At 40.5% G+C, this 27655-nt stretch overlaps 1 protein-coding gene across 4 annotated transcripts in view; it reads left to right on the forward strand.

The window, feature by feature from the left end:
• The window catches only part of LOC126161303 (diphthine methyltransferase), a 161482-nt gene extending 156465 nt beyond the window's left edge, over positions 1-5017 (forward strand). For all 4 annotated transcript variants that reach the window (XM_049917055.1, XM_049917054.1, XM_049917057.1 and 1 more), the window contains one exon: positions 4567-5017. In XM_049917055.1, coding sequence (XP_049773012.1) covers positions 4567-4915 — 349 coding nt within the window. In that variant the 3' untranslated portion in view covers positions 4916-5017. The remainder of the gene's footprint in view (positions 1-4566) is intronic.
• Positions 5018-27655: the final 22638 nt, after the last annotated feature.

A 27655-nucleotide genomic window follows, 5' to 3' on the forward strand; every position in this document is an offset into this window, starting at 1 on the left:
TATCATGTCAGCGCAACATTTTAATATTCGATGATTAACTGAAACCCTCAGCTGCCGACAGGTGGTGTTGATTTACCTCGATGTGGACAGCTGAAAATGTGTACCCCAACTGGGACTCAAACCCCGGATCTCCTGCTTACGTGGCAGACGCTCTATCCATCTGAGCCACCGAGGACACAGATGAATAGCGCGACTGCAGGGACTTATCCCTTGCACGCTTCCCGTGAGACCCACATTCCCAACTGTCCACAATTCTACATATGTAATGCACTTTATAGATATCTGCCCATCTACTCATTACTCGTGCACACTTTGGCGAATCCCGTAAGAGTTTGGGCAACCTGTGCGCATTCGCACAGACGAAGGTCAATGGCTGGGTAGCCTTTAACTGTATATATGGAAACAATAACTGTTCTTGAAAGAACAGATACTGTGGATGACCGTGCAGCTTTTCCCTGGAATAAATGATGATTAACTGAAACCCTCAGCTGCCGATAGGTGTTGTTGATTTCCCTCGATGTGGACAGCTGAAAATGTGTGCCCCGACTGGGACTCGAACCCGGGGTCTCCTGCTTACATGACAGACGCTCTATCCATCTGAGCCACCGAGGACACAGATGAATAGCGTGACTGCAGGGACTTATCCCTTGCACACTTCCCGTGAGACCAACATTCCCAACTGTCCACAATTCTACATATGTAATGCACTTTATAGATATTTGCCCATCCACTCATTACAGATGGATAGAGCGTCTGCCATTTAAGCAGGAGATCCCAGGTTCGAGTCCCGGTCGGGGCACACATTTTCAGCTGTCCACATCGAGGTAAATCAACAACACCTGTCGGCAGCTGAGGGTTTCAGTTAATCATCATTTATTCCAGGGAAAAGCTGCACGGTCATCCGCAGTATCTGTTCTTTCGAGAACAGTTACTGTTTCCATGTATACATTTGAATATTCTGCTGGAAACAGCATCATAACCAGATGAACTATCGTGTCATATTAACATAATGGTTTTTGAAATCTACTTAAGTGTTGTGTTTCTCAAACTAATGTCTGTTGGTGGTGTAAACAGCATCACCTAGAATAAAACCAAAGTACACGTCACATCGGAAAGGCCAGATCACATCTAAAATGAGCTACCTCACAGGTCAACAGCTGTGTTAGATGTGGTCTGACTCCTGTAATCCTATATACTGTTATGACAACTTATGTCTGGCTTCAACAAGCATGAGAACTTGATAAAGTGGCTTAAATCTTGAAATAAGTTGTGACAAAGGAATAAAAATATGAAGTGTATCTATGGAAAAGTTATTTCCTGAAGCATCATCTTCATTCTGACATGAGGTGCATTCGCTGTGATGTGCTAGCTGTCAACCTTAATGGTATAATGTAGGATATGACCCAAACAGACACTCTAGACACACATCATCCTTTCCAAAATATCTCTCAAAAAATGCCTAAATTGTAGCTGAAATCAGTGGCTACACATGGCGTAAAGCCTGTTAGTCGGCAAGAACCATAAGAATTCTCGTTCCTCCCTCCCCCCCTCCCCCCCCCTCCTTGCTCTCTAACTACAGTATAGTAATACAGTTTGTTGCTTTTATTAACAATGTTCCTTAAAACCTTGGGTTGCTTGTAAAACTGTTTCTGAACTTGTTAGCTTGTGCATGCTTTTGTCCACAGTCTTCGGAGCAATAAAGCTGGTGGAGATACTTGGACTAAAGCTAATACACTTACTGAATCTGATGGCTCTTCTCACAAACTTGAGACACATGACTATAAACCAACATTCTAATCTGATCCTAACATTACCACTGCAAATTATGTCTGGCATTTAACAGAATCATTGCTGTGCAATTACCAAATCAGCTTGAAGCTTCAATATGATGTCCTGTGAGTGGCAATAGTGTCTGTCAGTGCATGCTAAAAATTACCAGCATCAGTCATCACAAAGGCTGTAGTACAACTCAACACAAGGAAACAATATTCACATTCCTTGCATTAATTCATATTTCTGACAACTCTGCAGCTGTTTTACACTTCATCTACATCTACATACATATTCTGCAAACCTCTTTGAAGTGAATAGAAGATGGCACTCAACATTGCACTGCATGTTAGTGTTTCTTCCTGTTTCAGTCTCTTGGGTATATATGAACAATATACATTTTTATGTGAAAGTGTGTGCGCCAAAATGTACTGCACAGAATGCTGTAGATCTCTTGTATACTCTGTGGCATTACCTTAACGACATAGTGTAATGCACTGTTAACGTTAAAATTCAGCTTGACTTGTTTGTTCCAACACAGTCACACATGGAGCGTGGGAAGAATGATTCTTTAAATACCTCTGTGTGCAATGTGATCAGTATAGTCTCGTCACTGTAATCGAGCAGTATAAGCTTAAGTACATTTCTAGATTATTTGCTTAATACTGTGTGTAGATATAGAACTGTAACAGCTCTAATATCTCCCTCCCTACAATTTAGGAGTAAGAAGTTCTTTAACATGCATTGCAAGCTGGTTTTTAATAATTTTCTTTCAAAAACTGTAGGTCGGGCTGCTTCTGAGCTCATTACTACACTTTTACACTTCATTTCAAAATTAAAATTTTTTGCATTGATTATTGAATTGAAGAAGAGTACTCAGTGAAAGTTAATCATTACAGGATTTATAAGCTGACTGTTTTGCTAAAATAATCCAGAACTGAAAATTTTTCAGTGGCAAAATCATGGTGTAATTTTTAAATAATAGAGCTGTTGTAGTTCTCATTTCTGTGTCTGCTAAGAAAAACTGGGGAGGAATTCTGTATTATGCAAGATGTTGTTTTTATTGTTTTGTTTTCATCCAAACAGGTTTTATCACTTTTTGTGCTATCTTCATTAGCTTTAGGCCTATTTGCGCATTTTCTTTCTCACATGAAGCTATTAATTGAATATGAAGTGTCAAGTTAACATGCTCATTTCTCTTGCTGTTGTTGTTACATGTAGATTTGTATGATTTGTTAGCCAAGCAAAGTTTCTGCCACCACTTCACATGTTGTTCTTATAACAACTCTGTGCTTGGCTAAAAAATTATACAAAATGCATGTGTAATGACAACAGCAAAAGAAACAATTGCATTAAGGGGGCCGATTTGGATCAGGAGAGGCACCACAGGACATTTTAATTTCCACTGTCTATACTTTTACAAATGAATTCATAAAACTTTGTCAGCAAGACTAGGAAGGATTCAGAATTCACACTCATAGTGGTGGAAGTTCAAAACCATAACAAAATATGTGAAATTTCATCATTTTTTTCACTTACTATTGGCTGCATTTGTTACTATAGGTATATATTTTTCATAATTAAGAGAGATTCTTTGATGAATTTTACACAGCATACAAGCTGTACGTACAGGGGTATGAAACTCTAGAATTTAGTTAATTTATGAAAAAATGAATGAGGTGTTACATTTTAAACTTCATGTTTGGAAAAAATCTCAAATTTTATTGCTAATTATCTAAATTTTTACTGCAGTTTTTAATAATTCTAGAGTTTCATACACCCGTAAGTATATTTTTGTATGCTGTGCAAAATTCATCAAAGAATCTCACTTCCTTATGAAGAAAAGTGTACCTACGGCAACAAATGCAGCCAATAGTAAGTGAAAAAATGATGAAATTTCACAAGTAAAAATATTTATTTTGTTATGTTTTTGAACTTCCACTGCTATGGGTGTGAATCCTGGATCCTTTCTGGTCATGCTGACATAATTTTATGGATTTATTTGTAAAAGTATAGACAGTGGATATTAAAATGTCCCGTAGTGCCTCTCCTGGTCCATGTTGGCCCATTTGATGTCCTACCCCCTTAACTTTACACAAGCAATAGAAGAAACACTAAAACAAACACAATGACAAACAGTAGATTGAATAGTGCATTTGAAACAACTAGTATATACAACTAATAGCTTGATGCGAGGAAGAAAATAGACAAGTAAACATACTGAAAGTAGCACAAAAGTGCTGAAATATAAAACTGTGTCTTGCATATGGCACAATTTCTCTCCAGTTTTTAAATGATGGTTTTTTATACTCAAAGAGTTTGGGAAATAAAATTTGTTTATGAAAATTAATAAATGTATTTTTCATACATTAAAAGGTTCGTAAATAATTTGATTTGGAGGATGTTTTAATATATGTTATCTTAGAATACACTTAAATAACTATATTTTCATCCTTTGAATTGCTCTGGCCATTAGTTGTTTTTCTTTTATATCAGTCCATTATACCGGAGCTGTTATCTATTGTATGTATCAAATTACAGTTTTTGAGTGTCAGACAGACACAATGAAACTAATATTATAAATACTTAAGCTTACAGGCAACAACAATAACAACAACAGTAGCCATGTGTGTTAGTTTTACCTCTGAGGAAGGACTTTTTTCTGAAAGCTTAAATATTTCTGTTATTCTTTTCATTGTGACTGTTTTTGACTCAGTGCCTCCTTATTCTGTCGTTGTTGTTATCTCATCATGGACTTTCCACCAGTTGAAATCTCGACTTCTTTTGTACGCATAGCTACGACGAGACACTGAGGCTGTGGGACACACGTAACACACGGCAACCTATCTCGTCACTTCCACTGGGTGGTGGAATCTGGCGTGTCAAATGGGATCCCTATACAGGGGAGCACATCGTTGCTGCTTGTATCTATGGCGGTTTTCGGGTAGTTCAGTCTAAACGGGGCTGCCTGCAACTGCTCGGCGAGTACGAGGGGGAGCATACTAGCATTGCCTACGGAGCTGACTGGTGCCATGCACCATCTCCAAAGCAGGATGACTCCTTCCTCATCAGCACATGTTCCTTCTATGACCACATGTTGTGTGTTTCTGCTGTCAGATTGTACAAAGATGACTGTGTAAGCTAAAACTGCTGATAGCTGTAGCTGAGTGAAATGAGAGATACACTTTATTGTACAATGAAAGAAAAATACATATAACAATAAATAAATAATTTAGCATATAATGAAATGATGATTAATAATATAATTTGGTGGATACTGATAATAAAGTTGGTATCTCCCTAACAGTGCATGCACTGCACGAGTTTTTCTAACAGTGTGAGTTATTCTGCATGAAAAAAATTTCATTTGTGTGACTTACTTAAACTCCACAGTTGTTTGTCAAAGAAGTGTCATGAGAACAGCACATCCAATCTCTTCTTTCAGGTGCTAAACACGATATTACACATACGATATATCAGTAGTAACTCCGTGAACAAAAGTTAACTACCGTACCTACTTAATTATCTTCTTGAAAGGCTGTCAACATTGCAATAATTCCTAATTCAGTACATTAGCACACTTTTTCATATCTTCAAGTACACTTATTTGTGCAAATATGGAAGTAGCAGAAATGTACATTCTGCTCCCAGAAATACTCAGATGAAACAAGGTGAAAACTAATACAAAATAGTTGTTCATTGAAAAAGATGAACACTGGGTGAGAAGCTAACTCTAGTGGTATAACATACACAATGTTACCTTTTGATCGTCTACAAGTAATAAATGAGAAAAATTTACATACAGTCGCATTTAAAAAATTCTGTATATGGTAATGGATGCTACACTCACCTAATAATGACATGAATCACACAAAGTATTATTGATAGAGTCATTAAGTACATGGTTCATTTCATATATTTCTCACAAAAACAAGTCTGCCAGTTTTTGGATATTCACAGCAATGTTGACAAGAGTCATAGGAATCGTTTATGAGATCTGTACTGTTTTGCAGTTAACAAAGTATTTGAAAAAGGGCCAAATAAATAGCATAAACTAAATGCTAATTGCATTCACATTTAATAGTAGTGTTCATATGATATCATTTGTTCTACAGGCTACACCATGGCTTTACACAATAAATGAGGAGTGATGTGACAAGTGCATGTAGTTATAGTATACATAGCTGAATAATTAAATGTGGGAATATTCATCAGTATTCATTCAGCCACCACATACTTGTAATAACAGGGCGGTTGGGTTGGTATTATGCTTTCATATGAGACTCTTGTTCAATTTTGATCCGTGTGTTAAGATACCATTACATGATTCCGAGAACAGATTCAAATTTTGTTTTTACAGTTTTTTGATTTCTCTCATTCAAATTAGAGATTACATTATGATTTTCTCAGGTTGCCTGCATTTGATGGGTTGCCTAGTAACAGGAACATCAGATTCAACAGATGAGTGGTGTATAGCAAGATTGTGACCCAGCTTCCAGCCAGCAGACAAGCAGTATACCATGCATGAAACAGGAAAATTGTACAACAGAATTTTATTTATAGAAAATACAGATCTTCCTGGGAGGAAGTTTTCATAACTGCAGAGGTACAGGGGAGAGTGAGGGGGGGGGGGGGGGGCGTTGAGAGAAAAGAGTTATATTTCAATTCTCAATTATAGTATGAATGTTCTAGTAGAGTGTGTGTGTATGTGTGTTTAATTATCTCCATATTCAGAGGGAAGAATATGTGTGTCATTCATAAAAGCAAACTCGTTGAATACATCTTTTGGTCCTCAGCTCTCACTCAAGACATAGGAGAAGTTGAAGACAAAACAGCAATGTGTGGATTATTAAGAAGTACAATGCAGTGTTCCTTCAGACCTGCATGCATGTCTGAAAGAACAGGCACTGTAGTGACTACAGCCATCAACAAATACAGGAAATGAATCTGCAGTTGCAAATATGAGCCTGCCAAGGCTGTATATCAGATGAGCACAATTGAAATATGAGCCAGGCATAGGCTTGGACCAGGTTTTCACCTTTACACCAACAGTCAACTTAACTGTTTCAAATTTCTGTGCACAGATCACAGCCAGACCGAAACTTATGTATGTCACCACCCCCGTGTCACAACCTAAACTTGTAGATTACAGATATTCCTGCCAAGGAAGTAAATGTTTATTGAGAGACAAGTGCCCGGTATTGGCAAGTAAAGATGAAATAGCAGTGCCTCTGTTGCGAATATGCAGGCACGCGTGCGTGCATATCTGAACGATCATTGTGTCGTACTACTTAATTACACGGGCACTGCTATTTTATCTTTATTAGCCAATACTGTGCTCTCAACTCTCAATAAATTATGTCCTTCACAAACAGGAATATACGTAAATGTAAGAGCACACGTCGTGATACGAGGGTGACGACATACGGAAGTTTTGAGTCCGGTCACGATCGGTGCACAGATAGCCGAAGCAGTTAAGGCGACTACTTGCATAAAGCAGTCAATTCGGGTTTGGACCTCAGTCCACCACATATTTTTGTAGTCATCATTTTAACATACAGCTGGAGGTGGTTCATATTCGCAACTGTGAATACGTGTACTGTAGACAAAGAAACGTGTCGGTAGCTGTCTGACGTCAGCGCACCTTCAGACTCGTTACGCTGCAGCTCTCACGATAGTGCCGTGTGTTATCAAAATACTAGTACACGTACTGTCCAGTTGCCTACATGGCACTGGCAGCACACCAAATTCTAATTCTGACAGTCAGACAGAGTAACAGTCGAATTATTTCACTACCCACTCGGCACACAGTGCCCAGTGTTCCTTCGAGTGACTGACTGACACCTCAAGACAGGAGAGTGTTCTGGCACAATCACACCTACACGGATTTCACTCAGTCCTCTTTGTACTGTGAAATGTTGGAGCTTGCTCGTCTTCCATTGGTGAAGCAGTTTTAGCCACTTAGTCACATTGTTCACACCACACTATGGAAATGAGTTGTAATACACTATTTTTTTAACCGTCAGTCTTCTGACTGGTTTGATACGGCCTGCCACAAATTCGTCTCCTGTGCCAATTTCTTCATCTCAGAATAGCACTTGTGACCTATGTCCTCAATTATCTGCTGGATGTATTCCAGTCTCTGTCATCCTCTATAGTTTTTGCTCTCTATAGCTCCCTCTAATACCGTGAAAGTCATTTCCTGGTGTCTTAAAAGATGTCCTGTCGTCCTGTCCCTTCTCCTTGTCAGTGTTTTCCACATATTCCTTTCCTCCCCGATTCTGTCCAGAACCTCCTCATTCGTCACCTTATCGGACCACCTAATTTTCGACATTCGTCTACAGCAGCGCATCTCAGATGCTTCAATTCTTTTCCAGTTTTCCCACAGACCGTATTTCACTGCCACACAATGCTGTACTCCAAATGTATATTCTCGGAATTTCTTCTTCAAATTGAGGCCTATGTTTGACATTAGTAGATTTCTCTTGGCCACGAATGCCCTTTTTACCAGTGCTAGTCTGCTTTTGATGTACTCCTCGCTCTGTCCATCATTGATTATTTTGCTGTATAAGTAGCAGAATTCTTTAACTTCATCTACTTTGCGAGCATCGATCCCGATGTTAAGTTCCTCGCTGTTCTCATTTCTGCTACTTCTCATTTCTTTTGTCTTTCTTCGATTTACTCTCAATCCGTATTCTGTACTCATTAGACTGTCAATTCCATTCAGCATATCGAGTAATCCTTCTTCACTTTCACTCGGGATAGCAATGTCATCAAGCAAATTGTATCGCTGATGTCCTTTCACCTCGAGTTTTAATTCCACTCCTGAACTTTTATTTCTAACGTCACTTTGTCGATGTACAGATTGAACAGTAGGGGCGAAAGACTACATCCCTGTCTTACACCCTTTTTAATCTGAACATTTCATTTTTGATCATCCACTCTTATTGTTCCCTCTTGGCTCCTGTACATATTGTATATTAGCCACCTCTCAATAGCTAAGCTTATAGCTTACTCTGTGTAGCTTTTTCTCAGAATTTTGAACATCTTGCACCATTTTACATTGTTGTATGCTTTTGCTAAGTTGGCGAATCCTATGAAAGTGTTTGATTTTCTTTTAGTCGATGCCAGAATTGGCTCTCTGGTGCCTTTGCCTTCCGTAAAGCCAAACTGATTGTCATCTAACACATCCTCTATTTTCTTTTCCATTCTTCTGTATATTATTGTTGTCAGTAACTTGGATGCATGAGCTGCTAAACTGATTGTGCAGTAATTCTCACACCTCTCAGCTCTTGTAGTCTTTGGAATTGTGTGGATGACATTTTTCCAAAAGTCAGATGGTATGTTGCTTGACTTGTACATTCTACACACCAATGTAAATAGACATTTTGGTGCAACTTCACATCAGCACAGATTTCACTGTATAGAGAGTCAAAATGTCTCGAACTTCATCCCACAGTCAGTCCATTTACACATTTGCCCCTAATATCACAAGTTAAGAAATTGTACCACTTGTTTGTCACTAATTCAATTAGAAACTGAGTGAATAAATAAGTAATAGTTATGAAGACAACATAATTTCAGCAATAATATCAAGTTTGTTGAATAAAGAATGACCATCTTTTTTGTAACACCATTCCTCTACTCAGTTCCATAGTTTTGATAGTCCTCCACAAAATAGGCTTCTTTGGATGTGCTCTACTTGTCCCTCCATTTCTGCCAATCTGGAACCATTTTCTGAAAGGTGCTTTAGAATCACCCTCACAGCCTTCACTACTGCTTTTGGTGACAGAAAATGCCTCCCATGTAGGTGTTTCTTCAGGTTAGGGAACAGAAAAACATTATGCAGAGATAAAATCTGGACTATAGGGATAGTGAGAGACGCATTTCACATTTATTTGACATGTATGCAGGTACAGCATACTGATAAACCATTCCATGAGTATCAAGAAATGAATGACCGTAACTTTTCTTAAAGAAGCTGTTGCTTTTGCTTTTTTGGGGAGCTGGTGGTGGAGGTGATTTCCACGTTGAGCTTTGCTGTTTGCTGTCAGTATCAAAATTATGTAACGAGATTTCATCACTTTGAAAGAAACTCTGGATCTTCCTGTAACATAACTTCAACTGTATGCAGCCCTGCACAAGAATATCCTTTTGTATGGGAATTGACAGGCTTGGAACCAACCACACACAAACACGCCTCGTGTGCAAATTTCTATTGTCAGCTTCTGGTGGCATGCATTGAAATTTTCAGTATTTCTGTAACTGTTCATATGTTTATTTGTCAATCCTATTTCATGATTGCAGCAGCAGTGCTGATGTTTTCTTCCATAAGAGAAGTAACTGGAGCACCAGGTCCATCTTCCTTTGAAACTGATCACCTTCCTTTGTTAAACAATGTAAACCATCTGTCAGATGTGCTGCAGGGAAGAACGGACTCTCCATAGGCCCCTGCAACATTGCATAAACGTCAGATGAAATTTGTTGAGACAAAAACAAAATTTCAAAGTCACATATTGTTCATCACGGATTGCTTCCATTTTTGTGGTAGGTGTACTAAACATGTCTTATTGTTAGCTTGCTGGCCTCTCACAGGCACGACCCACGAGTGCCAAAAGTGATACTAGTAATTGCACATTTGCTACACATTACGCAAACAGAATATGATAACATCAAGTTCTAGAACAAGAAATTATGACTAAAAAATTATGATCATTTTCATAGGCAGCGTGTCCCAGGAGGGATGGTCAGTATTCAGGGATATGACAGGAACGATAATTCAAAACAAAAAAGTCTGCTAAACATGGGTTCTAAAATGCATACATTAAGAGCTTTGAGCACTTGGTAAATAGAAGAAATGTTTCACAGTAGCGAAGAAGAACAAGTGCTCATAGATTTTAAGGTATTCAGTTTAGAGTCTCTGTTTTAAGGAACTTTTTTTTGTGTGTAATGGAATGTTACCAAACCAGGGGGAAACATAATGGAAACAAACAAAAATTAATGAAAATTCTACCACTAGATGATGCTGAAAGCAGCAGAAAATGTAAAATGTTCCTCAGTTTGCATCCGAGATGCTCAGCATGACTGTCTCATTAAAGAGCAACACACCACTGGTAAAGCTCTCTCTCACAAATGGTGGCTGTGCTAGTAGCTCTGCAGATGTTCTGAAAACTCAAGGGTATGAAAAAAAGCTTTGGTCCAATGTCTGTCAAGGGTATCGAGAAAATGTTTACAAAATTCGAAAAGAAAGGTTTGTTTGAAGTTCCCAGTGACAGGGAGGAAAACAACTGATACAACTTCAATGGAAGATGTCGCCACAACATTGTAGAAGGAGTCGAGTGGCGTTGTACACGCATGCAGTGCACAGGGAATCACCAGAACTTTGGACATAGCTGTGAGTATGGTGCATAAACTTATATGAAACATCCTTCATTGCTATTCATGCAATATTATCCACATTCAGCAGTTGCTTTGTGCAGACCTCCAGAATTTCTAGCTTACATGGAACTAGACAATGAATGGCAATGGAACAATTCCATTTCCACGGACGTGTCAATCACAGAATTACAGAATATGGGCAATGGAAAATCTGCTTACACATCAGCAATTACCACTTCATTACACAAAGGTAACTGTGTGGTGTGGGTTGATGGAATCATTTGTTGCAGCACCATATTTTTTCAAGGAGATGGGTCCTGTGACCTGTAATGTCACTGGTCAACTCTGTGAGAGTCTTTTGTGCACCAACATCATCCCAGCTCTTCAATAGTGTGGATATGTGGGTAGGATCATTTTTATGCAAAGATGGCATTCCTGCGAACATTGTGCAGCCAGTGTAGCTGCTGCTGCAAAGTCATTTCAGAAATGCTAGAATTATCAACCAACATTTCACTGCAGCCTGGCCATCCAGATCACCTGATCTTAATCTGTGCAATTTTTGCCTGTGAGATTATATGGAACACCCACATTCAGTGTTTTGATTACAAATGTTGCTGAATTGACAGTACAAACTGCACAACATGATCTCCGATCTGTTTCTCGATTTCACCTTGCGTCAGAAGACAGTGTAAAGCTTATTGAACATGTCTTCTACCAGTCTCACAACAAAGCCCAATTTTCATATCAGCACACACTCCGCTGCAAAGTGACAATCTCATTCCGGAAACATCCCTCAGGCTGTGGCTAGGCCATGTCTCCGCAATATCCTTTCTTTCAGGAGTGCTAGTTCTGCAAGGTTCACAGGAGAGCTTCTGTAAAGTTTGGAAGGTAGGAGATGAGGTACTGGCAGAAGTAAAGCTGTGAGGACAGGGTGTGAGTTGTGCTTGGGTAGCTCAGATGGTAGAGCTTACATGCCTCCTTAAATTCGTTTTGTTACTTTTAACTATTTACCATTAGCATACGTGAATATAATCTGCATTTTCATACACTACCAGCCATTAAAATTGCTACACCAAGAAGAAATGCAGATGATAAACGGGTATTCATTGCACAAATATATTATACTAGAACTGACATGTGATTACATTTACATGCAATTTGGGTGCATAGATCCTGAGAAATCAGTACCCAGAACAACCACCTCTGGCCGTAATAACGGCCTTCATATGCCTGGGCATTCAGTCAAACAGAGCTTGGATGGCGTGTACAGGTACAGCTGCCCATGCAGCTTCAACACGATACCACAGCTCATCAAGAGTAGTGACGCGTATTGTTACATGCCAGTTGCTCGGCCACCATTGACCAGATGTTTGCAGTTGGTGAGAGACCTGGAGAATGTGCTGGCCAGGGCAGCAGTCGAACATTTTCTGTATCCATAAAGGCCTGTACAGGACCCGCAACAGGCGGTCGTGCATTATCCTGCTGAAATGTAGGGTTTCGCAGGGATCAAATGAAGGGCAGAGTCACGGGCCGTACCACATCTGAAATGTAACATCCACTGCTCAAAGTGCTGTCAATGCAAACAAGAGGTGACCGAGATGTGTACCGGGTAACCAATGGCACCCCATACCATCACGCCGGGTGATAGCCAGTATGGCGATGACGAATTCGCGCTTCCAATGCGCTTTCACCGCGATGTCGCCAAACACGGATGCGACCATCATGATGCTGTAAACAGAACCTGGATACATCCGAAAAATGACGTTTTGCCATTCGTGCACCCAGGTTCGCCGTTGAGTACACCATCGCACGCGATCCTGTCTGTGATGCAGCGTCAAGGGTAACCGCAGCCATGGTCTCCGAGCTTATAGTCCATGCTGCTGCAAACGTCGTCGAACTGTTCGTGCAGATGGTTGTTCTCTTGCAAATGTCCCCATCTGTTGACTCAGGGATTGAGACATGGCTGCACGATCCGCTATGGCAATGCGGATAAGATGCCTGTCATCTCGACTGCTAGTGATACGAGGCCATTGGGATCCAGCACGGTGTTCCGTATTACCCTCCTGAACCTACTGATTCCATATTCTGCTAACAGTCATTGGATCTCAACCAATGCGAGCAGCAATGTCGCGATACGATAAACCACAATCACGATAGGCTACAATCCGATTTTTATCAAAGTCGGAAACATGATGGTACGCATTTCTCCTCCTTACATGAGGCATCACAACAACGTTTCGCCGGGCAACGGCTGTCAACTGCTGTTTGTGTATGAGAAATTGGTTGGAAACTTACCTCATGTCAGCACGTTGTAGGTGTCACCAAGGGCGCCAGCCTTGTGTGAATGCTCTGGAAAGCTAATCATTTGCATATCACAGCATCTTCTTCCTGTCGGTTACATTTTGTGTCTGTAGAACGTCATCTTCGTGGTGTAACAATTTTAATGGCCAGTATTGTATAAGAGAAAGGTTGTCCCTCAGTTTTTAAAGAGATCTAATTTTGTGCTTAGTTTATGTATGTAATTGATTTTCTAATTTATTTTGACTATTCCTAGTTAGAATCTTTTGTTATAGCATGAAATCAGTAATTGTTTTGTAACTTAAATTCTGTTGTTGACGTATAAACAAATATAAATTCTGTACTAATTATAAACATTTGGAAGACGAACTAATAGAATTCTTAAAGGATTTATTTGGCTCTATACGAAAACATGTTAGCAAAACCAGCCCTTAATTAATTCCAAAGTAATTACAGTTTTGTCAAAAGTATTGTTTAAGTAACTATTTTTTTTAATTTCATGATTTAAACAAATAATCCGGCCTAACCCTTGTAGTAGAAGAAACTGTTAAAAGGAACCAATGTTTCGTTGTATTCAGTTAATTTAATGAGTTAAGTTTTAACTGAAATTTCTGTAAATTTAACTTTAAACAATGTGTGGTTTCAGTATCTATTACTGTGAGGATATATAAAGGTCTGGTTTTTGGCCAAGAGACAGTCAGTCCACAGTCGAGTTTCAGATGAGGAACGTGTGTTGCTTAGAATGACAACAATGTATCAACTTTACAGCAAAATAAGTGTTAAACAATTAGGCCATGCGTAAAAGCAATGACAGTGTCTGCTCCATATGTACCTCATTATTCTTCAAGAACTATGAACTTTGTGGTTAGGTTTTACTGGTCATAGATATTCAATAGTAAACTATTGTAGCAGTATGTGGAGCTTCATCTGTAAACTATTAATGAGGCTTATGGAAAGTTTAAACAATAGTGCACTGGCCATACATATATAACTGTGTATTATTGGGTGGTTGTGTAAACAGTGAAAGTAAAAGGCAGTCCAATGCAAGTGTGCATATGTCAGCTACATTATTTACAGTAGCCAGTATCCAAATTACAAACCCCGTTTTTCAGCCAGTGTAGTGACGCAGTATGTTGACACCAAGGACAAACAAATGAAGAAATAAAAGCCGGTTAAACTGCTACAGTCTCCCACCTGCTTCATCTGTTCCTCCTCAACTCAGCGTGCCATCCCCCTGGATGTTGTCCCCGTCCTCTCTGATGGTTCTGTCCACATTAATCTCAACAGTACCTGAATTTCAACACAAGTGCCATCCCTTTCGTACCAAAAAAACCGTCCCATACAGCTTGGCCACCCAGGTATGGCATATCTGCAGTGACAAGAACTCCCTTGCCCAGTATGTTGAAGATCTCACAAAGGTTTTCACAGACAGCCAGTATCCCATGGGCCTAGACCACAAACAGATTTCCCATGCCGTGTCCCCACACACCCTCAATCTTCCTACTTCCCCCCCACCAAGAACCACCTACAAAGGAGAGCCACCATCATCACCCAATACCACCTCAGTCTGGAACAACTGAAGCACATCCTTTGTCAGGGCTTTGATGATCTACGATCATCACTTGAAATGAGGGATGTCCTACCCAAGATGCTTCCCAGACTTGTAAAGTGGAATTCTTGTCACAGGCTTACCCTACCGCATCAGAGGCCGGACCAGCTATGAAAGCAGCCGTGTCATGTGTACCGACTTTGCTGCAACCGTTGAATAGCTTTTTATGTTAATATGACAACCAACCATTTGTTCACCTGTATGAATGGCCACTGCCCAGCTGTGGCCAACAGCAAAGTGGATCACCCTGTGGCACAACATACAGCTGAACATAATCATCTCGATTTTAATTTCTGTTTCACAACGTGGGCCATCTGGATCCTCCCCTCCACCCCACCAGCTTTCCTGAACTGCTCGTACGGAAGTTACACTTACAAAACATTCTCCATTCCCAAAATAATCCTGGACTCAGCCTGTGGGAACCCACTGTTTCCGTGTCCTCCGCCAGACAGTTTCCACCCCCTCTGTCCTATAACCTCCTCCCGATTCACGTTCCTTCACCCTCATTGTGCTCCACTCTCTGCCAGTGCACCCACCCCCTCGCTCCTCTCCTTCTCCATTCTCCATTCCCCACCTGCTCCCTCACAGCCTGCCAGTGCTGCCCCTGGCAGCCTCGTCCTGCCGCCTTCTCATCCCTGCGTATCCACCAGACAGCTCTCTTCTCTCCGACCACCTGCACTCTGTTAACCCTTCCACTCCCGTGCCCCACTCCTGATGGCTGCGTTCGTTCAATGTGAAAACCACTGTCTGGTCAGAGTGGCCAGAGATAGTGATTCTATGTGCACGAGGTGCGGCTGCTTGTGTGAATGTTGTGTGTGTGTGTCCATTCTGAAGAAGTCTTTGGCTGAAAGCTTAGTGCATAGCAGTGTCTTCATTGTGCTCGCCTGCAGCTCAGTATATCATTTTTGTCGTAAGTAGTGATCTAGCCTCTCATAATTGTTGGTGTTCTAACCCGTAATTTCCATTATACACAGTTTTGTTTGCTAACTTCACAATAGCATGTCTAATATAATGTAAAAACTGCACTGAATACCCATTTCCGATACATTTTTTTTAATCAGCTTATTGAGTGACAGCATACAAAAGCTGCTAATCTCTACTTATAGGTGCTGTCTTGCATTTATTGTACAGCATTAGGCTTGGCAGAGGTGCCCTTGACAATAGAGAGTTGATGATTTTGTTTGTAGCATTAGTGTATTGTTTGTATAGTCAAGTATTTACGTGCTTCTTGTTAAAAAAGTGGTAGATAGTCAATCAGAATATCAGTCAGAATAATGAGAATAGTAATAGGCATTTGTACATTTGATGATATGCCATATTTATAGTGCTGGGATAATGCAGACTTTGTACTTAGCAAGTGAGAATTTGTTGTTACATAATGGATTGTGTATTTTGTTAGACATTCAAGCATCCTGTATGATGTCGGGAATACTGCTGGGTTGTAGTGCATTGTAGTCATCATCATCAGTGTTCTGCCTAAAAGCAGGTTTTCACATGGTAGTTCTCCAGGCTGTCCGGTCTTCTGCCATCCTCTTCAGGTCTGCATAGTTTCCTCTTCCCTTTATGTCGTCTATCATCTTGTATCTTCTTCTCCCACAAACCAATCCTTCCAAAGCATCTACTAGCAAGCACTCCCTTCTCAATAAATGTCTGAACCAGTTCTTTTTCCTTTCTCTTACAAAACTTCAGCAGACATCTTTTCTCACCAACCCTTTTCAATACTCTTTCATTACTCACTCTTTCCATCCAGCTTATTCTCTCCATTCTCCTCCACATCCACATCTCAAATGCTTCTAACCTTTTTTCATCCTCTCGTCTCAGTGTCCATGTTTCTGCCCCACATAATGCCACACTCCAGACAAAATATTTGCCAAGCCTTTTCCTTAGTCCTTTATCTAATTTGCCACATAAGAGTCTCCTCTTTCTGTTGAATGCCTCATTCGCTATGGCAATTTGAGTTTTCACCTCCTGGTGACATCTCAAGTCTTCAGTTATTGTGCTTCCGAGATATTTAACCTGGCTAATGGTAGACTGTCCTATTTTAATATTGGACAGTTTGCATCTTGTACTGATGACCATACTCTTTGTTTTTGCTGTGTTTATTTGCATCCCATATTCCACACAAGCTTCATTCAGATCTTTGAGCATGTTATTCACTGTCTGCTCACTTTCTGCCACTAATACCGTGTCATCAGCAAATCTTATACATTGTATTCTCTTTCCACCAATACATATTCCTCTTTTTCCCATCTAAGCTTTTCGCAATAATCTCTTCAAGGTATACGTTAAACAACAGTGGAGAAAGACAACAACCTTGTCTAACACCTCGTCCAATGCTGCTTCCTTCTGATGTTTCCTTTCCAATCCTTATCCTTACTTTCTGGTGTAAATATAGATTCTGTATCAGTTGTCTCTCTTTCCAATCTACTCCGTTCCTCTACAAGATATCCATCAGCTTGTTCCACTGAACTCTGTCAAAAGCCTTTTCTAAATCTATAAAAACAGCAAAGATTTCTCTACCCTTTTCCATATATCTTTCCCCTATAGTTCTTAGCAGGCCAATAGCATCTCTTGTTCCTTTTCCTCTTCTAAATCCGAACTGCTCCTCTGCAATCCCTCTATCCAGCTTGCCATATAACTTTCTATTCAACACTGTCAGCAAGACTTTAGCTGCATGAGAAATTAGACTGATGGTCCGGTGCTCTTCACATTTTTTAGTGTTTCTCTTTTGCTCTATTGGTATCATAACTGTTGCAAGGAAGTCCTCAGGCCATTCCCCTTTGTCATATATCTTGTTACAGAGGTAGACTATTTCTTTTCTTGCCTTGTTTCCCAGACTCTTCAACAGTTCTGCAGGCAAATGATCTATTCCACAAGCCTTCCTATTCTTCATCTCCATCAGCGCCTTTTCTACTTCTTCTTCCAAGATGGTAAATCCCTTTCCATCTTCCGGCACATATTGCTTCTCTTCAACCTTAATTTCGCTTTGCATTTCATCCCTCTTGTACAGACATTCAATATATTCTTTCCATCTGTTCAAAACCTCCTGTGGTTCTTCTGCTAGAGTACCATCCGCTCTTTCTACTTCCATGTCATTCCTCTTTCTTTTACATTCAAAAACTATTTCACTAGCCAGTCTATACATCATCTCATACTTTCCCTCTCTCTCCATTTTCTCTATGTCATCGCATTTCTGTTTCATCCATTTTTCTCTTGCTTCTTCAGTTTCTCTTCTTAATTCATTATTCAGTTTCCTGTACCTCTTTTTGCGTTCTTCAGTTTCTACACTTTTCCACTTTCTGCGCTCTTCCATCTTCTTCAACATGTTTTCTGTTATCCATTCTTTCCTGGTGCTTTGGGATACTCTAATTCCTAGTACTTCTTTGGCAGAGTCCATGAGTCCTTCCCTCATTTTCATCCACTTGTCATTAACACTTTCTTTGGCATTTTTCCATAAATCTGTTCTCCAAATCTGATGCCTTTCCTACCTCTTTGAGTCTTTGTATGTTTAATCTTTCCTTTGCTTTACCTCTCCACACTTTTTTGAATTTCACTTGTATTTTCACATCACTAGGTTGTGGTCTGAATTTATATCCGCTCCAGGATAAGCTTTAGCATTCTTCAAACAGTTCCTAAACCTTTTTTGTATCAGGATGTAGTCCAGCTGATATTTTTCCCTATTCAAATTTGATATCCATGTGTAACGTCTCGTTTTGTGGTGTTCAAATAATGTGTTACCCACTACTAATGAATTTTCTTTACAAAAACTAATTAGTCATTCACCTCTCTCATTTCTTATTCCTAATCCAAATTTTCCTTTCTTCATCTCACCACTGCGATTCCAGTCCCCCATGATGATAATGCAGGCATTTCTATTTTCTTTCTCAATGAGTTCTTGTATTTTCTCATAATATTCTTCCACTTCCTCATCTCTGTGCTGGCTGGTTGGCATATATACCTGTATTAATACCAAATCTTTTGAACTACCCTTCAGTCGTATCATCATCAGTCTTCCATCAATATATTGTACCTTCGTTACCTTATTTTTCAACTTTTGCCGTGTAGTGCTTACAGAAAATGATATAACATCTTTAAATTATAGTAATTCTATCAATCGGACAATGCATCTGTATTCTGCAAATATCACAAGGTCACACGCATTTTAATAATGTGGGAGTGATGTTGATTTCATTTGTAGCAATTAATTTGTATTTAAATATCATATTGTGTTATGTTAATTGTACTAACATGACATCTTACATCTTACTCTTTTTATCCTGCCTGAAGTGAGGAGGAAGCGGAGGGGGGGGGGGGGGGGCTCTGGCTGATCTATACTGTTACTGGGATTTCTTGATGATTTATTTCTCTACCGTTAGCAGAACAAGAAAGACGCCACCTATACATTTGCTCTAGGAAAAAAATGTCAAAGAGGGAGCTTGATTGTTATTGGTCCAGAGAGAGAGGGAGGGAGAGAGAGAGAGAGAGAGAGAGAGAGAGAGAGAGAGAGAGAGAGGGCTGAAGAGGAGGATTCTCATAGGTGGTAGCGACCTGCCAGATTGTTGCAGCCTGTGGCAGTCTCTCGTCAACCTTCCATGATACCAATAAGGAGTAATGGAGGGATGTGATCATTCGTCAGTGTGCTTGCAGAAGGTATAAGGAGGAGGGTATTTGTTATTAAATAAATAAAGCGTATTTCTTTGCCATTCCTATTATATGATGGCGAGATGGGTAGGTAGAGGTGTGCCGTTTAGGTGTTGGGGTTGGTGGCAGTAGTTACGGTGCAGAGTATTGCCTGCCACACAGACATCTCACATACTTTTGCTGGCGGCGGCAGTTGTTCTCGTATCTGGCAGTGCTGATTGTCTGAGAAGTGGGATGATTCCTCATATTTTTCTTAATTTTGTTCCAAATAATATCTGATGCCACCAGTGGTTGCAATTATAAAATTAGTGATGCATTTTTTCCATAGTTATTTTGAAGTCTATTATTATATGCCTGAAGCAGATTTTATGAAACTTTTAAGGTTTTCACTTGAATCACCATCATATATTGCCATCAGTGACAAAATTATATATATACTATAATTTATTTGCTATTAATATTTTACTGTGTGTGTGTGTGTGTGTGTGTGTGTGTGTGTGTTTGTGTGTGTGTGTAAAAGAAATGCAGTGATATAAGGAGAGTCTGTATGTGATCTGATGTTAACGTGTATGTGATATGATGCAATGCAACATAATGTGACATGGTGCCATATTATTCCAACTGATAACAGATGTTTAAACTGCCATAAAATTGTGATCGGTGATATTAAATTTGTTGCTCTGTTTGATACCAACGACAGTGGTGGTAAATACTGCTCAGAAATGTTCACATTTGATGGTTGCTCTCAGTCAAGCAATTTTTTTTATGCATTTCATTGTCTTCACCAAACGGTAGTGCGGGGTGTTGGAGATTTGACCAATTGTAGAAGGCTGATCCTTTCAACTGGTCGGAGGGCACTGAGCAGACCTGACTGGGAATATTTGGAAGGCAATTCCCATTTCCGGCACGTGCTGTACAACTATGCGGGAAACATTAGTCGTAATGACGAAATTGGAGCTAAATTTCTGGATCAGTATATCCCAGCGAAAAACAGGAAATTATCACATGTTTGTGTATCCATTTATGAGTTTTAGGCAGTAAAATCTAAAATTTGTCGGACATGTTGAATGTGCCTATCCAAAGTCAAGTACAGCTTTTCATTGTTTTTGTACACACTTTTTACTCTCTAGCCAGAGCAGGCTATTCGGCAATGACTTTCTAGCTATATACCAGGGCACCTGGTGCCATGTCAGGGGTATTACCAATGTGGAACATCGGATGGCAGTTTCCAGTTGCAGCATTTGCCTTATTGTCTCCCAAAAATCTTTGTGGGAATGGAAGATGGGAACTATTTTTAGTACGATTCTGGATATTATGTTCCAGAGAAAAACTGGAAACATAGTGTGAAGCTCAACATTTTCAGCATACCTGTACCTAGGACATGCAGTTTTTTTCTTTCTTTTTTTTTAGTTTTTGCACTTTTCATTCTCTATTCTGTGGGCTGCTCAGTGTTCAGCTCATTAAAGAGCTGTGGTCCTTTTCAGCCAGCAGGCTGGGCGCAGTTGGGGATGATTGGGAGGGGGTTTCCAGTTCTGCCATGTAGCTGGCAACCAACAGAAACCTCTGCAAAACCTTTGTCGGAAATGGGAGACTAGGATTGTCTTAGTCCGCAGCTCGTGGCCTTGCGGTAGCGTTCTCGCTTCCTGCGCACCATGTCCCAGCTTCGATTTCCGTGGGGGGGGGGGGGGAGGGGTCAGTGATTTTTCCTGCCTCTTGAGATGACTGGATGTTGCTGTGTCGTCTTCATCATCATCATTCATCTCCATTATGTTCGGATGAAGGCAATGGCAAACCACCTCCACTAGGACCTCGCCTAGTACAGCGGTGCGGGTCTCCGGCATCGTCCCCTACGCTCCTCGGACTATGGGACCTCATCATCATCATCATCATCATCATCAGGATTATCTTACATTACTTCTGGGACAATGTTACCAAAAGGTAAGTATATCTCATTTGTGCCTATATACAGCAACTTGTATGTGCGAAAAGGTTTCACCGTATTCCCTTTTGTCATTTCTTAATATTCTTTGTATAATAAACTTTTATGTCCTGAAGCAATAATCTCAAACAGTTTTCAGTGGCACAAATTCTGAATATGACAGCTGTAAATGAATTTAACTGTAAGCCAGAAATGTCATAAATGAGAAGACGTTCAACACGTCGGTCTCAAACAGGTGAAAGGTTGACGGGGCCAGGCCTAGTGTCCAGACAATGACAAGTACATTAAATACATACTCTGAGGTGATAGAAATGAGGGGTGAAATAGAGTGTGGCACTGTCAAGTGCACGTCCCACCCCAGCCTTCAGCTCGAGCAATCTGGGAAAACCACAGGGAGCCTAAACCTGCACGGAAGGAGAGAGATTTGATTGCTGCTCCTCTGGAAAGCGAGTCCAGTGCCTCGCTGTAAGCACAGTGACAACCGCCTGACAGGACTGTTTCGTAAACTGAAGAGACTGCTGCGTTCCACTCAATTAAATAATAGTTGGAGCCATCAGTCCCTGACTGCTTTGATGCGACCCACAATTTTATCTCTTGTGCAATTCCAGCATTGTGTTGGCATAAAAGACCAGCAACCCAATTTATTTATCATTTGTTTATTTTTCTGTCAAAGTTGCATAACCCTGAGGACGACTTATTTCAAATGCTGGTATTGTAGTCGTACCCTTGTCTGCATCAGAAGGAACAATATTAATAAAAATATATTATACGAAGTTTACAGCTTCTCAGCCTCAGAGTAACACTCGCAGTCAGTGTCTTCAATTACTTGTACATCATCTAACTTTTGCTTCCACTATTTGTTTGCCCTCTAATAATCGTTTTAGTATCGTGGAATAATCCTGGTACGTTAGTACATTGTCGTACCAACCTATTCCCTCTTCTATTTAATGTTTTCCTTCTATTACTTTCCTCGCCTGTTTTGCAAGAATCTGCTTAGTTCTTATTAGGCAGCTTAATTTTCACCTTCCTTATGCAACACATCATCTCTCTTTTTCCAGCTTTCCCATAGTCAATAATTCACTTTCTCACCAGACTGTACTCCAGACACATTTTCTCATAAATTACTTTTTCTAATAGAGACCTACGCTTGATACTACTAGACTTGTTTCGATTAGGAATTATGTCTTTGCCCTTGTTAATCTGCTCGTGATGTCCTCCTTGCCCCATGCATCGTAGTTATTTTACTTCTGAGGCAGCAGATTTATTTAACTGCTTTTAGTACACGATCCCCAATTTTTATGCAAACTTTGTCATTCTTCTCATTTCTGCTGCTTCTTAATATTTGCACTTTTTTCTGCTTACCCTCAATGCAGATTCAGTATTCTGTAGACTGTTCATTTCAACTCCTGCAATTCTTTCTCACTTTCACAGTGGGCAGCAATGTCCTTGAGACTCCCTGCTAAACCCGCAGGACAGGACAGGTAGTTTAAACTGTGGAAAGGGGCTGTCAGTTACACTCAAACAAACAACTTTATTATTTGATCAAACCTTACAAGAGATCAAAAAAAATTTTTTTTAAACACACAGTTTTAAACTGTGGAACTTAATTACCAGCTGAAAGCCACTTTAATTTATAAACGGCTGAAGGCCAATAATTTAAAATGCAAGCATGATCAGAAATTTAAAAGGCAAGCCTTATCTTACAACAGTTCTTTATTTAGGCTGAAGGCCCAAAGAATCTGAGATTTTCAGAGCAAGCAATTTGAATTCAAAATCGGCTGAAAGCCCAGCACTTGAGGCTAAACAACATTAATTTTTTTTAACGAAGACCTTATGTAAAACAGTTCTTAATTAGGCAAAACTCAACCAAAACAGAAATTTACAAGGCAAAGCCTTATCTTGAAACAGTTCTTTAGTTAGGCTGAATGGCCAAAGAATCAGAGACTTCAAGAGCAAACAAGTTAAATTCAAATTGGCTGAAGGCCTAACATTTAAAACTCCATAACAAAAATGTTTTTTATACCAACGGCCTTATGTGAAACAGTTCCTTGAACTAGGCTGAAGCTCTTGAGAGCAAAACAACTCAAACTCAAAATCGGCTAAAGACCCAACACTTAAAATTAAACAACATTAAAACCTTTAAAATGCCAAAGGTCTTACGTGAAGCAGTTCTTTAAATTAGGATGAAGGCCTAAAGAATCTTACACCTTAAGGGCAAAACAACCTAAATCTTTAAAAAGTCACCTAGAACCCATACAAGTACAAACAAGGAGAACAAATTTAAAAAAGGCACACCCAAGGGTGCTCAGAGGATTGAGGGTCTGCCTGGAATTCAGACACCAACGCTCGCTTAGGTGAGGCAGGCAGTCGGGCCAACCATTTACGATCCGACGACAACCCAACCCACCGACAGTCAACAGACCCACCGACAAGATAACTTCCATTTCACCCAGCCACGGCACAACAGGGATTTCAATGTAACAACGTAGAAGATATTGGTGCCCACAACCAATCATACATGGAGCTGACAAACTACAAACCGTGCTGGACAGCAACAACACGATGAGGAAACTACACTGCCTGAAATTTACGTCAACGGAAAGGGCAGGTAACCGGAACGTTAACGGCCACAAGGCAGAAGGTTCTGCTGGTGCACTTCAATTGAAATAACCAAATACAATGAAACTCTACCAGAGGGTGGCTAGAATTTTCCAACTCGAAAACCACGTTGTTGCTCGCGGGAATATCCCGACAGCCGACAAAGAACTCCAAACGACACAATGTGAACAGCCTCGACTTGCTGGTAGATTAAATCAAAACCCAACTTTCGTGTCCAGGAACGGTGAGCCACGGACCTCGGAGCAATGGGAACAGCACCAGCCGCACACACTCTGACAGCGCACAGAGATCGCGAGCGGCCCCGGCCAAACTACGTCCCGCGGAGAATTCCTCGCTGCTCCACGCCAACCGACTGACAGGTCGCCACGGCCCAACCGGAAACTATAAGCGCCAGGTCAAAGATAGTTCGAGGTGCGAATATCGATGCACACCGCTGCTGCCACCCGCGGAAGGAGAGGATAACAGCATAATTGCGATAACCGCGGGAGACTAAACACAGAATCGCACCGAAGGCTTAATCCGGTGCATAGCACGAGCCAGCCACGGCTCAGCCTTAAACGGATGTTATCATTTTTTGCCCTGATTTTGAATTCAGTATCTGAGGCTTTCTTTTATTTACTTCATTGCTACTGACTGAACATTAGTGGAGGAAGAGTCCATCCCCATCATACTCCCATTTTAACATGATCACTTTTTGTTATTCTTCCATTCCCACTGTTCCCTCTTTGATGTACATATTGCATATTGCTAATTTTTTGCTACAGCGCATACCTGTTTTTTAAGGATTTCAAACATCTTGTTGCACTTTCAATTGTCAAACACAGTTTTTATATGGACAAATGCTATAAAAGAGTGCTGATACTTCGTAAGTCTCGCTTCCACTATCAATGGAACACCCTCTACGGTGACATTAACTTTCCTCAAGCTAGATGTAGATACATACAACAGTTGTTCAGTTTCACACCATACAACAGTCTTTCAATTTTATTTGAGTACAATACTCCGATCGTGACGAGCTCGGCTGACTAATAACAACATTGAGCCGAAGGCTCTGCACGAGGCAGTAAGGCAGGTGGTCTAATTTAGATAACCAGTACCAGTTAACGTCAGACTCAAGAAAGTCATTCGAACCGTACACGGTAGAGCCGCGGTCGGTCGCTATTGAGAACGTCAGGACCATTTTGCCAAAATTCGGAACCAGACAGTTTGCAAATTCAGATGCGAGTTTATGTGTCCAAACCTTTTCGCAGATAAGCTTACAAGTGTCACATTCTGTGGCAACAGAGTGCTGCTGCAGGCAGACTGAGGGGTATTCTTGGCCACTGTTTCTATGTTTCGATACAGTGTATCGATATCTGGAACTGTTTCAGTGTTTCGGAACGGCTATGGTTCACTGTTTCGAAACAGTGGTGTTTCATTCCGCCCTTGTCTCGGATCTCGAGCCAGACACAGAAACTGTATCGTTGTTTCAAAATAAGACTGTTTCAGTCCACCTGCGCCTGGAACGGACTAATTGTATCGAAACAGTGATGTTTCATTCCGCTCTGTGCCGGACGAGATTCGGGCTCGGCACAGGTACTGAAACACAACATACCACTTCATGAAACACTTTCAAGAGTGTCGAAATCTTTTGACAAGCAATAGCATGAAGCTCAAGATATCCGAAAATAAAGCTTCGTTTCTAGCTGACTGTCCTATTCCGAAATGGCGTAACATCTGCTTTATAAACACTAACCAAACAATAAAACAACGCATACTATTCGCATTCAAAATAGTAAATATGTGAAAATCATTCAGTTAAATTACACTTTTTTTTATAACATACGCTTCTCTGTTCATGTACAGTAATGATATTAAGAAACGCAAGTAAGACTACAACATTTTAAATAAAAAAGGCGTAGAGTGACAGTTATTAGACATGTATATAAATTTGATGCAAGTATAATTGCAAGCAATCTGTTTGACATATCACTGATAGTGTAATGGTGAACGGGAAGCATCGTAAATTCATAGTAACGGTTCGAAACACCTTGAAACACAAATTTTTTTCCTGTTATATTTTGTTATTTATTCGAATTATTTGGCGTTATTTGTGAGTCTATAGTCACTGTGTCTATTATCCACAATGATTCCCCTTGTGTGCATGGAAATTAGCAGGATGGGTATATTAGCCATACTAATGGAATGTGGGAATCCCAGTAGCATATCTGTTGTTTCTGCAGTTTGCTCCCACCTCCAGTTCCGTTCATGGTGGTTCTTCTGTCTTCAGCTAAGGCTTTCCTCAGCCAATTGAAAAGTATGAAAGTCACATGACACAAAAGCAGCGCATTTGCTGCAGGAAATACGAAACTGCCAAGACGCCCAAGTGATAGTTTCATACTTTCTGCGATATGATTACCGCTCTGGCACCTCATTTGTGTTTATATGGACATACTTGTACAGTAGACATTCAAGATGATAAAATGTGTAGGTTTATTAGATTACAAAACAAACTGTTTCACTGTTTCGAAACACCGTATCGAAACATTACATTGTACTGTTTCATTTGTTTCGAAACATTTACGTGTTTCAGTTTGCCCATCTCTACTGAGGGGCACATTGCCCAAAGAACTGAGGACAGCTGGCGGGCGAGAGATGCAGGCGCTGCCGGTAGGGCCCACTCACTACCCGCGTGGCCCGCTTGTCTGGCAGCGTACAGCACTGCAGTGGTCCGGGCTCGGCCGCACTTCTTACACGAGATCCGCATAAAATGTAATAGAGCAAAATTTCAAAAGAAATATTATCGTCAGACCTTTTTGTCAATCGCTCCGTCTGACTGCTCATCACGCACACTTCCTCCGCCTTCCCTAGGAGCCCGTTACAGGCGTTAACGTTAATTTTTAGCGAGTACAGTAGTTAGCAAAAGTTAAACGCTCCCTCTAAGTGTTGGCCAATATTTAGTAAAGGGGCTTAATCTAGAAAAGGAGATGATGAATTTGAACAATCTTTTAAGTGAATCGCAAAAGGGGCAAAGTTTGCAACCGTTTTCAGTGTCGTATTGATACAACAACGTTCAGTTTTGGCTGACGCGTTGCCTTCAGAATGGGGTTCGGTGCCAGGTGGCGACAGAGGACAGAGCCGACGGGGCAGTGAGAGGCCAGGTGACGGCCGGCGACGGCGGGTTGCACACAGCGGGCTGGGCTGCGACGCACGGCACCGACTTACGGACTAGTGCGTGCGCCGTAGTTCAGCAGCAACGAGTTGCAAAACTCACTTTTGATCTGACACAGATTACTCATTATGTTGTATGCAGACCACGTAAATAGTTAAAACGTCACTAATTTCTTTACTACTCATTGTTACTAGGTTCCCATTGTAGAAAGTTAAGTGTTTCCGAAACATAACGCTTCTCAGCGTTCCAA

The sequence above is a fragment of the Schistocerca cancellata genome, chromosome 2, assembly GCF_023864275.1.
Source record: "Schistocerca cancellata isolate TAMUIC-IGC-003103 chromosome 2, iqSchCanc2.1, whole genome shotgun sequence".
NCBI lineage: Eukaryota > Metazoa > Arthropoda > Insecta > Orthoptera > Acrididae > Schistocerca > Schistocerca cancellata.